General features: G+C 37.0%; 1 protein-coding gene across 9 annotated transcripts in view; it reads right to left on the bottom strand.

Moving 5' to 3' along the window:
* The window catches only part of tcf12 (transcription factor 12), an 83440-nt gene that overhangs the window by 35917 nt on the left and 33688 nt on the right, over positions 1–13835 (bottom strand). For 7 of the 9 annotated variants that reach the window (XM_032560606.1, XM_032560603.1, XM_032560607.1 and 4 more), the window contains 3 exons: positions 8128–8189; positions 5287–5419; positions 4533–4585 (listed from right to left, as the gene is read on the bottom strand). In XM_032560606.1, the coding sequence (XP_032416497.1) occupies positions 4533–4585; positions 5287–5419; positions 8128–8189 (248 nt within the window). Of the gene's footprint in view, positions 1–2785; positions 2906–4489; positions 4511–4532; positions 4586–5286; positions 5420–8127; positions 8190–13835 lie in introns of those variants that run through there. The other 2 variants (XM_032560613.1, XM_032560612.1) reach the window with 2 other exon arrangements.

Here is a 13835-nt window from a genome sequence, read left to right as displayed (position 1 = left end):
TATATTAATGAACACTACATAATCTAACTCCAGCACTAAAGTTCTCAAATAAAAATATTGTAGTATCCAATAGGGCCAGAAGTAAAATCTGAGAATGTGAGTGGACGTCTTTGGCTTTTACGTTGTGTTGCGAGTCTTGACTCATAAAAACCACCTCAGTCTGTTGTGTAGATTGTTCAGATTCAGCTGCTGGTAATGTTATAATGACCATAAAAATCCTTCTAAGGATCATTACATTATAATGATTCTGCAAATATGAATAAAATTCAAGGAATGTCGACAAAGAGCCACAGACAGTGTCTACAAATCTGCAACAAAAAGGACATAAATAACAACAAATATTTGAATTAAACTTAATAAAACTATTGAAAGTGATATATTTAAACGAGATCAGACTCCCAAAATTTAAGATGCACGTCTACACCTCATTTCCTCAAAGAACTTAAACAATTCTCTAAAACAAATAAGAAAAATGTGAATCTGTGATTGATTTTTTTTTAAGCGCTTAAAGTTTAGATGCATGTTTCAATTTGAATTTTAACTTTGTTCCTGAGTGTGTTGATCTGCAAACAAAACTAATTTACCTTCTTCCAGTTGAAATCACATTTAATTATGTATATCATGTTAATATCTAAAGAAATCTAATTTAAACCATGCACACCTAAAAATATTACCTACAGGTGATAAATACAAATCGCAGTTTTCATGACTACATTTTAAATTAAGAGTAAAATAGGAACTGATTTTTTTTCCTTTAGCATCTCAATCGTAACTGAGGCTGATTTTACCCAGTTGAGTCTCATCGACTGGATAAATACAATAATATATTTATATTAAATGTTATTGTTAAGTATAAGTTGATGTATGCTGTAGAATGCAGTACAAGTTTATTGTAAAAAGAAATGCAAGTAAAATAAACATTTTCCTGGAGACAATTCATTGTTTAGATTAAACAATTAATCAAAAAATGATTAATAATGTTAAGGCTTAATAATAAAGCATGACAGCTCAACATGTTACAAAATAAATCAAAGGTTTCAGATTAATTGATCTAACTTTTCTGAAAAACTTAAATCATTCAGGAAAATAAAGTGAGCATAAAAAAGAAGATACCTGATTTTACCTTAAATCTTTTATTAATATAGCTTGTATTAGTATTATTATTATGCTAATGTTTCATTTAATATCCTAATCTTGTTTTTATCATTAAGTACATGCAAAGGTGCTCATTGTTTTTCTAGAACTAGTTATGATTGTTAGTGAAATAACATGTGGTAAATATGCGATAATGTTGATCTTTTCTCGGTTTCTCAGTCAAATCAATGTTTCTGAAAACAGACCAGTTCTTTTTATTTAGGCCGTGTGTGTGGCTTTACAGTTAAATTGCATCTAATTTGACACCAAGCTGTCCTTTTACAGTCCCACCCTGCTGTACTTCAAACCAGAAACCAAAAAAACATCCTCCCTTTCTTTCAAAAGCAGATAAATCAGGTTTCTTCTGCCGTGTGTTGTTGTTATCTCTTGTTTTTCAGCTGTTAAAGACAAACTGATGGAAAGACAGGCAAACTGTTTGAATGTCATGCAGAAGACAGCACTGCGAGGCACATTTCTAGGTCTTAAGATTCAGAGCCTTGAGCACACTTCCTTTCTTACAGCTCACACAGTACAAATCTCTGAGAAACAAGGGTGTCTGAGTGATCTGTCAAAAGCAAATGTCAATCTTTTTTGTCATCCACACTGTGGGTTCTCGCTTGCAAAACTCCCCGAGGGCAGAGGAATCTCAACCCACCACTTTCTTTTTCTTATCCCGGAGCTATAGCGTCACCAAAGCCAGGGAGGAAGTGTCACATCAAAACGCTACGCCTCTGACAAGGGGGAGAGAAAAAAATACACTGTTTACACAAACAAGCTGACACATAGACGAACACACACATACAGATCGTGCCCTTGCAGATTCCCATAAATATCCTACAAGATGCAACTTTCCCCCACAAGCTACAAAACGCTTTCTCTCCTCCTCCTCCTCCTTCAAGACAGTCCTGTCAAGACAGGTGCCCACGCAGCTGCCCGTCAGCATCCTTCAGCGCAGCCTCTCATCTGTCCAACAGCAGCAAGCTGTCCTTCGCTCCTGGTGCTCAGTTTACGCAGCCCAACAATTTCAGGGAGCCAATTATAGCTGAGTAATCTAGTGTAATAAAAACGGAAGGATTTGTGCTTTTTCACATAAACAAATTGATCTCAGAATTAAAGCCACCGCTACATCCAAAGTTTTCAAGCAACATCAGACCACAGAGGAAAGTATGTGTGCAGCTTGAAGAGGAGACTGCCTGTATATATGATGAAAAAAACCCCATAAACATTTAACTGTTTGCAATCACCAGCTGGCCTGTCTAGATAGTCTTCACATCCTGGTGAGCTGCAGTGTCAAAAACTAAATGCACAGAGGATGTGCTCCTGTAAATATTTTGATTCAGCTTCATCATGAAGTGTACACACACACACACGCAGACGCACAAACACACATCAAGCCTCGGCTTGCAACTTGCAAACGCTCATCTGATTTAAACTCTGAAAATTATTTTTAGACTTGGGGAGCAAGAATACAAACCGGATAAAAAAAAAGAAGGGTTGTGGGGGGATTTGAGGATGAAATAAATAAATAGAAAAATTCCCAGCAGCAGACATAATGATAGGAAGCACTGTGTTGATCTTCTTCTTTTTTTTTTTTTTTTTTTAAATCACCCCAGCTATTCAGGTTTCTGCTGGGGCCCTTGAGTTTGCTTACACCAGCAGAAGCTTTCAGCAGCTGCATTCATGCTTTACAGGTACGCTGCAGGCTCCTCACACAGCTGCCTCTGGCACAGCAGATCAGGCTCCAGGTGCGCCTTCCCCTCCACACTTCTTCAACATCACCTTCGCTGCTCCGCGTATCGCTGCCGGCAGTACAAACACAGATTACGGCTGATAAACCAACCCTCCGCATACATCTTGCACTCAAACGCCTCACCTTTGCTTCCAGTGACGGCAACAGCAAAAACGCAACCAGAAAACCTCCGGCTTAGACGCTTCCCACTTCTGCCATCTACAGAAAACAGATTGAAGTTTTGCTTTCTCTGTCGGCAGCCTATAAGGCGTCTATAGCAGGTTATTCAACAGTGCAATCTTTATTCTTTCAAATGGGATCAAAGACTAACTGGGATTATTCCTCCAAGCTCCTGGCTTTATCTTCAGAGCGGTGCGGAGTGACAAGAAGGAGCTGTATTTTATCCCATGCTCTGTCACTGTTTCTCCCCATCCAGCATTGTGCTGCTTGATTGTACTCTTATGAGTCACAGAACCGCACCTGCGCCCATGTGTTAAGTACTGACAAATAAAAGCCCGGCGTCCATTTACACAACAAAGAGATGTAACCCGTGAGGCAGCCATTCTTTACCTCCCTCCCTCCGCCTGACAAGGCCTCAAATATATCACTTAGTTAAGAAGAAGGCAGCTCACGTTCCTGCCTCTGCCGGGGACCGGGACGCTCCCTCATGCTCCGACAAACTTCTTTTCAAACACAAATCCAGAAACAAAACACAAGCCACCCCTTTATGCTCGGTGCCCTGTTCCATATTTAATTTCAGACGAACAGCGGTAGAAGTGACGATTATCAGAGCTCTGAAAGGCAAATCCAATCTCAGACTCCCTCATCCCAAAAAATAAAAAAATTAAAAGTCAGAATGGAAAAGAAAGCCTGTCATTGTTTAAGGAGATGAAAAATGAGGATTTTGGAGAAGCACTTGCTTCTTATTAAATATGGGAAAAAAGTCTCATTCTCCTTTGCAAGTTCTAGAAAATTTAAGAAAACGTTTAATAAAATTCTTCACGAAACCACCGGGGTTTTAACAATGAACAGCTGACTTACTGATTTATGCATATTAATGAACTCCAACACCCCCTGTCTAAGCGAATACAAGCTGAGCTCCACACTTCTCTGCATCCTAATGGTTTCTGCTCCACCGGGATCATTACCAATAGAAATTTCAGATATTCTGTGCTATTAATCTTTGTCTGTCCTCCTGTTCAGCCACGTAATGACTAATTAAACATCAAAAGAGCAGAGCTGGGGATCCGCGCTGACAGCCTCTCCTTCTCCCAGGAGAGGCTGTGAGGAAGCTAGCCTGTGACAGGTCAGCACTGAAAATCAATCAGCCCGAGGTCCACACACACACACACACACACACGCCCACCCCCGCACACACAATGATGCATGTAAGCTTGCACAAAAAAAGCTAAATAAATACAGAAAAGGGTGTTTCCAACAGAGACCTTTGCATGTTAAGATTAAACAACAAGAATGCAAACAACAAACATCCCTGAAGTGTCACAGTCAAACAAGGCGAACAAACAAGACAAAAGTGTAGAGCGGATGTCAAGTCGGCTCTTTGTGTACATGCGTGGAAAGGGAGAGCAGTAAAAGAAGTGTGTGTGTTTGCTCAGGTAGGCTCACTGTGAAATCTATTTATATGAGAGGTAGATGATCTTCCACTCACAGATGAAGGCAGGCCAGGAGGGACCTTGCGAACCTTTTTTGTTTGTAGTGGATCTGTGAAAAGATGAAAGCGCACAGTTTCATTTAAAAGCAAAAAGGAAAAGAAGTAAAAAAAACAACTCAAAAACAAAACTTGTTATGGATGCATTATGACTGTAACAAGAAAAAACAAAAGACACTTTAGACACAACAGTAACGTGGAGCAGGGATGATTGATGATTGATTTATTTACATGTTCTGATCTCTGCCCAATAGAAAAATGTGGGTAGAGCTTAAACTAAGCTAACAACACGCACATAACATTCAGAAAATGAAGTTTTTAAACATTTTGAAACTAATCTTTCTCTCTCATTATTCTGGAAATTAGCAAATAGACAATTTTAAGGGCCTAGTTTTAGCTTTACTTTGAAATCTTCTTAAGATTTTTCTCTGTATGTTTGATAAGCCTCAACACTAATTTATCAATCACTGCAGCTATAAAAGGTAGCAGTGCTTTTTACAGCTTTACACAGCTGCCTGCTTGTAAACCAGGGCACTGAGATTTACTGTACATGCGTCCCTGAGCACAGTGTGTTGATAAACACTTGTCTAGACCAGTAGTGGAATAAATAAGAAACATTTTAAAAGCTTCAGACTTCACGACTGTATACATTAAAACCTACGCTGCCTCGGAAACTTTAAATATTATTCTAAAATCTGCTTTATATTTTTCTAAGAGACATTTCAGAGGTTTCTTTGAAGTCGTTATGACTAACCGATGAGTGGAGCGTCTTGCAGAGAACGTCTTCTGGGATTGGCTGCATTGAAGGAGTAAAACGGAGCAGTGGATTTCCCCGACGTAGTCACAGAATTGGGACTAGTCAAAGCTGCATCTGGCCTGAGAGACGCCTGAAAGGTAAAGAAAACATAATGACAATAACATAAGTAACGCATAAGTATAGACACTTATAAAATTACAAAGACCAAAACAAATTCAACCAAAACGGTGCAGAAGCTTTTAAAGCATCTCTATATCATGTTGCCGCGAATATATTTGACCCCCTACAGCCTCAACAAATTGGGTTAAGCGGCCATTTAAGGGCTTGGTCTAATCAGACTAATCTGCTGCAGAGAGTAAGGATCATGGGAATAAGTACTATTCAGAGTGATGTGTAGTAGTTGGCTTGAAAACAGGCTAAGCGTGCCGAGTCAGCTGAGGACTGACACGGTGATCACACACACCTCAAAGAAAAGGCTTTTCATTTTAATAACTTTTAAATAAAAAGTGTCTTGAAAGGGCATTCATATAATTCACAAGTTGTCATGTTACAACAAGCTTCATTACATTTTATTGGGACAATACAGCCCAGGAAAAAATTAAGAGAGCACTTAAAATGATCAGTTTCTCTGATTTTACGGTTTATAGGTTTATGTTTGAGTAAAATTAACATTGTTCTTTTATTCTATGAACTACTGACAACATGTCTCTGAAATTCCAAGCAAAAAATTTGTATTTATTTGCAAAAAATTAGAAATGGTCAAAATAATGAAAAAGCTGCCGTGCTTTCAGACCTCAAATAATGCAAAGAAAACAAGTTCATATTAATTTAAAAACAACAAAACTAATGTTTTAACTCAGGGAGAGTTCAGAAATCAACATGGTAATGGCAGCATCATGCTTTGGGGCTACAATTTACAAGAATATCAATGCAGATAAATACAGGCCAGCCCAGGAGGAAACCTGTCAGATGAAGAAACTTGTGACAGAGTCGGAGGTTCAGATTCCAACAGGAGGATTTATATAAAACCATATAAACATATCAGAAAGGTTCAAATTAAGTCCAGAGCAAAATCCCATTTTTATTTTGTGGCAACACCTGGGACATCGATGCTAACAGGCTTCCAATCTGGTTCATACTGAGAAATTTAGCAAAGAACAATGGGGGAACATTTTCCACAAAAGTGATTCAACAAAGTATTTACTCTGGTGGGCTGAAAAAAATGGATATCACAAATTTAATCTAAAATTGATTTTCACGCCATAAAATCCCAATAAATATAATAAAGTTTATAGTTGAAACATGACAAAATAGGATCAGGATTCTTAGGTTTGCATACACAACACTGTGTGAAAAAATAGGAATAAAAAACATAAAAAGAAAAACAAAAAAACAGGTTTCAACAAAATCTTTGTTTCAAGAATAGTGAGGAATCTCCAGATTTGCTTTTCTGGACTTCCAGCTGAACAAAATGTAAATCCTGAGGATTATCTCTCTCCAAATTCCTGTGAATTAAAATTTTATACAATTACCAGCAAATTGTTCACCTCGCAGAGAGAGACAGGCAACAGAAGAGGCGAAACCAGGAGTCAAATTTTCACAGCTTGGAAGAGTGTAAACGTGCAAAAGCTGAGTTTTGTGTGAGACTCTGTGGCAAAAAATTCTCAGATGTATCATAGAAAACCCGATGTGGAAGGAAGCCAAACAGAAACAGTTTTAGTGAAGTGATATACGACAGATTAGGACAGCACTCTCTTCCTCCAGCTCTGCCAAGAACTCAGCAGATATATGAGTTTTATTACGGTAGGAGAAAACAACACAACCCAAATAAATAAAAAATAAATCAAACAAAAAAGAAAAAACAAGTTGAAGAGAGCCTGATTAAATTTGTGTTTACTGTTCATCCATCTGGACCAAACAAACTCAGAGAGGAAGTCAAACAAATTATGTATTACTTCAACTGTAGCAAGCAAATGTTTAAATACAACTCATGTTGCTGTGAGCTGTTAGGTAAACACAAGTTATCTTAGGTTATAAAAACAAAAACTTTCTTTAGTGGAAAATGGAAATGAAGGTCAAACATTTTAGTTTCTGTCAAAAACAAAACAACCTCTAGCGAATTTTAGATCACTAGAACTATCTTCCTGTTCATGCTTTGAGTTAATTAATTCTTCTTCAGTTCATATTATCAACTATATTCAACTATATTAAGCAAGGCAACTTGACTAACAATAAGAAGATTGTAAAGATCACACATAACCTGCAGCTTGAGGGAGTTTATAGCTGATTTAAAGCTGTACTTATGATGAATATCTTGTTGTAAAAGCAATCCTAGCAACCTTCTTTTCACATTTTTGTCCACCAATAGTATTTATCTGTTGGTGTCCAGAAAACTAGGTTTGATTAAAATCAATATCGTCACCACAATGAGTTTGCAGATTAAGTTAATTAGATTTTACTCTCAAAAATAAGCCATTTTTGGGATTCTAAACAGATTGCCTGTCACCTGTTTAACAAAAAGCTACAAATTATTTACCTGAAATTTCTTTGCTAAATTCTTCTACTAAATTTTATTTATTAGGAAGAAGTAATGACTTCCAGTTTGCAGCAGTAACATAAGAGCAACTCCTTTCCACCAAACCGCTCAGTTTCTATTAGAGGAGCTGCAACAATATCTGACTCATCACTGAGTTTGTGTACAACACACTTTATTGTTCTGAGATTTACCACTTTCAGTTGTTTTCTCTCAGCAGACAACCCACAACAGCTAAGAGTAAAAGTCTCACTTGATTTAAAGAGTTCTCATTGTAGTATAATGTTTTTGTCTATGAAACCTACCTGGCTACCAGATGCTCCAGGATCCCTCCCATAGCCAAGAAACGAAGCCCTCTCAGTTTTACCTGTAACAACACAAAGGATGGAAATAAAATCTGAATGGGGTTTTGCACAATGGCCGCATTGTCGTCAAGCTTGGTCCTTAGTACTTCTGGCAGTGCGGACAGGTACCGGGTCCTGCTGGTTCTCTACAAAACTTTTCAGAAGAGGGAATCATGAAGTGCTCTGAAATGTCCTGGTCCACAGCGGCGCTGACCTTGGACTTGACCTTACAAAGTGGAACAACATCAGCTGGGCTCTGATCAACAACCGACTCAAGGCTGCAGTTATCTCTGTCGCTTGTGAACATTTCTCTCATTTTGGTTGGATAAAAACTCTTTTCTGGCTTGTTTTGTCAATGGCTTTTACTGGACAGCCTGTAATTGTGTTGTTGTCACAATAACAAGTTTTACTGGGGGATAAATTGTCCCAATAATTATCCCAATAAACTATAATATTGTTTTTTCTTTTTTTTTGAGACAATTTTCAAGTGATTTATTGATAATAGCATAAACATGCACGCACACCCAGTCAAACACCAATAAACTTTAATTTTGTAAAGAACACTCAGCATTGGAATTGGAAGATTTTTAAAACATCCAAAAATAAAAGACAACAACCAAAAATAATAAATTAAACGGAAATAAAAGAAGCACTTACCACCGAAAACGTAAACAAAACACGTATGAAACGTATGAAAACGCCTTCAAAAATATTAATCATCAGAATGGCAATTATTGAGCTCAATTTAATGCTACTAATTAATTAATTGATTTTTAACATAACATTTCTGTTTCAAACTTTGTGTGGTATTCCGCTTTTTTGAGAAACGAAATTTTGCAGTTTAATTTAGTTTAAAAATTTACATAAATTAAGGCAAAATATTTCACTCTGCAATCTGAATAGTTGCTAAATGAGTTTCACTGTTTAAATTATTGAAATAGTTCCAGTGCAGTATTGTGCCATTACTCCCATATATTAGATCTTTAGCTGATAAAAACTGAAAAGAAAGAAAAAAATACCAATCTGGATTTAATAACACATTTCTGTTCTTTACTTTGGAGACAAATCTCCCAGTCTGACAGGAACGTTTTCTGCCAAATGTATAAATCACATTAAAGTGAACTCAGCTTTTTCTCCCCTTACCTCTCATATATACAGTATATAGCATAAATACACTAAAAATAATCTAATGCATGCAAAAAAAAAATCTCATCCTTCAGCAGAAGTGTAATGACTCATGGCGATGTCAGCAAGCAAAGGATGTTTTCAGTGACTTAATTAAGAGAGTAACAATTGTCAGAGTCCTTCGATCAGTGTCACATCCAGTCTGCACGGCTTAACGGAAAGCTAGCAAGCAGCCGTCAGGGGAGAAATAAAAATCTGAGCGCAGAATATACATGAATCACACACATCACAACATCCAAACTCAGCAGTTTTAGTCCCCTAGAAGAACAAACGAATAAACAAATGAGAGCTCCTTGGGGAGAATGATGAATAACTTTAACACCATCATGCATTATTTTTTTGTCAGACTTCCAAATATTACAAGCACAGACACAAACCCTGGAACTAAACTCTGTGTACTCTGGGGACGCAGTAAATATATATTTTTTGTGCGTTAAAAAACATGCATAGCCTGGATCTTTTGTTCCACAGTGACTGATCTGAGCCCTGTTTCCATCAGCGCAGGTGAACACAGGTACATCTAAGAGAATCCACTTGTGCTTATCTGAGCACTCCTGAAGGAGACAGTTGTTCTGCATCTGTGCACACCGTCTCTGGGGACGCAAGGAGCTGAGGAAATCAGGGAAGATGGTTTAACTGGCAAAGCTGCTTCTCCTCTAACAATAATGCGATACTGTTCTGAGCCATTGCTCTTGCGAAAGGAAATAGGATTAAGTTGTCGGTTACCACCAACATTCACTATAATGGCAGGATGATGAAACGTCTCCTGTGACGAGAATTTCAATTTCTTTACTTTCCATCTGATATGCAAAAGTGGTCCAGTAAGAATCATTTCTTATTCTTTAGAAACAAGGTCTGCTCAAGTGCAAGAGTTAAATATTCATTGCCAGCATGTGTTTTGTCACACACACTGGTTTTGACATGAATAATTGATGGACACTGTTGTAATTCAGGCCAAGCAAGCAGACAGATGTGACAACACAGACATCGACTACAAGATAATGCAATAAAGCAGCAGTTCAGATCTCAACTTAAAAAAATGCCTTGTTAAAGAAGAACAAGGTTGGCTGTATACAATTTGGGAAATTAGTTTGACACAGTTTAAATCTAAATTAAAGAGATGACTCAATATTCTAAAAAAGGGTTGTGCAAAACAAGTTCATGAGTGGTTAGTATTTTACTGGCTTTAGACAGAAGTCGGAATCTGTTTAGGGAATTAGGAGAAGTTTTTATGAAAGAGTTGAGCTAACCAAATAGCCAAAAACGCCTGTCAACATGCGGAAAGCTGTTCAGAAAAGATATTAAGGATTTCATTGATTATTGAGATTCATATTATTTGGTATCTTTAAATCAGTGCACATACATTTTTAAAACTGATTCTCACATAAATATATTGTTTTACAATCTTTTGCAAAATGCCTGTTTCATTTCCGAACAGAAACAAACTTACTGCTTGACTGAAAATAATTTTAAATCTAAATGTCATTGGCATAAATTAGTTTAGGCTTAACTGTAAGACTCAACTTTGTCTTTTGGACTTCCATCATAGCAGAGTAAAAAAATATTTATATCTGCTTAGATTTTAATGTTCGGCACCCAGTAAAAAAAAAGGAAAAATCAACATTTTCAATTTATCCATTGCTATTTTTAACAGTCAACCCGGGTAAGAAGTTTAGCTTTTCAGATAATCTAATCTCCTCCCTTTGGCTTTAGCGTTGGAGCTCATCACTTCAGATGGAGCTGAGCGAACGCTACAGCAGCACCAGGTTTCCTTTCAGCTCAGATTAGAGCCAGCTGGGTGTGACCTCCGTCTTCACTACAACAGCATTATCACGATATCATTTAAATTTTTACTTATTTCAAACAGCTTTAAAAATCAAGAAAACAAACAGGACAGAGAAAACATGTGCATACATAACCAAGAACAAAATAAGAAAGAAGAAGAAGTGAATTTTTTATATATATATTTTTTTTTTGGCTATCTTCATGCTTGAGGAGTTCTTTATCAAGCAAGCTCATGTGTTTTAACATTACATCTTTCAAGAACTTAATACCTGCAGTAATGCACAACTTTTAAATCTGGCAACCATCTGTTCAACTGTATGACCTTAAATAATCCAAAAATAAAAATCATAAAGCCTTTGTTTAGTTAACTTTAATTCTGATTTTAATAGAAAGCTTTTCAATAGTTTTCTCAAATGAAATAAATCACATAAAATCGTTTCTTTTAACAGCTGCTTTAGATTAGTGCAGATCTTTGTAATAAATACTAGGGTGGGGGGAAAAAGGCATGGCAAACAGACTGCTGAATCTCACAACTCTGAGTCTGTTCATGCTACATTTCTCATGAATCAACCACTAAAAAATGAATTCATCAGCGCTCCGATCCCCAAAACATTTACAGAGATCACCAAAGAAAATAAGTACTGAAGGAGAAACAAAAACCCAGTAAGGTTTCTCTCCACTTTTCACGTTAGGTTCTTGTAATTTGATGTTTAAATCTGTCTGCTTCATCCGCATCAAATAATCTTGTTTACAAAGATTTACAGAAGATTTACACAAATTTCAGGAAAATGTATGTTCATGCTGCAGGCAGGGGTAAAGTAGAACAAAGTGATACATCAAGTGGAGCATACTGCTGGGTTGGTCACTTCCAAAGCAGAGAGCCTAAATTAGCTGAATAAAATATCTTGCAGTGACACAGTCTCCTGTCTGATGCTCAGCTGCTGTAACTCACGGTGAGCAAAATAGGTCACTAAGATAAACGGCGTTTGGCAAAAACAAAATGTTTGAAGTTAAATGCTAAACAATTTAAATGTTCAGGTTTGAATCAGCTCATTAAGAGTAGGCTGTTTATGTTGTAAGGGAAGAGGAGCTAAAAGCAGAATGTGTCTGTTCACATGTTACAGGCTTGTTCTGTTTTCCCTCCTCTGAACGGGCCCGTGAGATCACAGCATCACAACAAGAGCAACACTAATATTGTTTTTATTATGTCTCATAGAGGCCTATTTGTTCTGTGCACCCTTACGAGGAACCAAGCATGTGTTTTTCTTTCTCTGCCACACAACTATTAATTAAACTGCGAGCGGGCGCTGATGGAAAGTAAAATTCACTGTCGTCCTTAAAACATCAGGAATGGGCAGATAATACAGAAACTACCATGATTAAAACGATTTAATTACTGCAGTCGTAATCAATCAAATAAATTGTACGACGCCTACCATCGCTTAGTATGTCCGTGTTCAAATGAAAATGTAATCTCATGAGGGGAGAAGATTTCATGAGTTCAGATGAAAACGCTCTGTGAGCCTGATAATTAGCATATCACTCAAAGGTGTGAAGGTGTGAGCATGCTTGCGAGGCATCTCACTGCAGAACGGAGTGTATGTTCACCACCGTGTCATAGTGAAGTAAACAGCACTTTATTATGAGCTAAATATAATGTGTAGCAAGTATAGAACTGGGTGGGAGACAACTCTGTTGAGAGCAAAGCAGAAACTAAGAAATACAATGAAAAATAAATTACCATCCTACATGACAAACAAGAAAGTTGTGTTTATAATATTCTTTTTGGTGTTTATAAGCCAGTATAAATGCCTAAAGATCTTACTTTCTGGATCTGTGTCAGTTTATCTGCCGTTTGAAATAAGATTTTTTTTTGATAATATTTGAGTCATATGCAATCAAAAAATGGTTCTGCAGCATCAAAAAGGACATTGACTGTTGCGTATTTTACTCAGTATCGAGTTTATATTTTTTCACTGTGTCAACCCTCTATCACACGTGACAAACTCAAGGCCCGGGGGCCAAATCAGGCCCGCTGTAGCTTTTTATGTGGCCCTCCGGACTCTAAATTGCATCAATAAGCCCTTCCAATTTTTCACAAATCTGCAAAATTCACACAAAAAAAATCAACAGATCCCCACATTTTTTTTCTGATTTTACTGAAATATTTTTCTCAAAATTGGCCAAAAACATTGAGTTTGAGTGACTATTGGCTCAGCCTTACTCAATGTCGAGCTGTAGTCCGTGATTAATGCAGCGATTAATAAAAAGTCACATTTAAAATCATACATTAGCAAAGAATTTGTAAATAATCCTTACAAATATTTCTAAATTAGCACCACAAAATATATGACACAAAATCGTGGATACAAAATCAGTGTGAAAAGATGTTCAATATTATTTAATTTTAATAAGCGCTTACTGAATGCTGTAACAATTATTGATATTTTAACAATTTAATGGGTTCTATCAATACATTGTGGCACAACCGGCCCTTTAAGAACATTCAGATTTTTGATTTGGCCCAAAATCAAACTGAGTTCGACACCCCTGCTCTATCACATCACCTCACATTAATATCATTTGTGATCATCAAAAGCTTTTGGTCTGACTTGAATTTGATTTCACAGAAAACAGAGCTAAGATTGGACAATCTTGTGTGCCTCGTTGACCATCAGCATTGAATTAACAACAATAGT

The sequence above is a fragment of the Xiphophorus hellerii genome, chromosome 4 (genome assembly GCF_003331165.1).
Source record: "Xiphophorus hellerii strain 12219 chromosome 4, Xiphophorus_hellerii-4.1, whole genome shotgun sequence".
Classification (NCBI taxonomy): Eukaryota; Metazoa; Chordata; class Actinopteri; order Cyprinodontiformes; family Poeciliidae; genus Xiphophorus; species Xiphophorus hellerii.
This window is presented reverse-complemented; position numbering and strand designations above follow the sequence as displayed.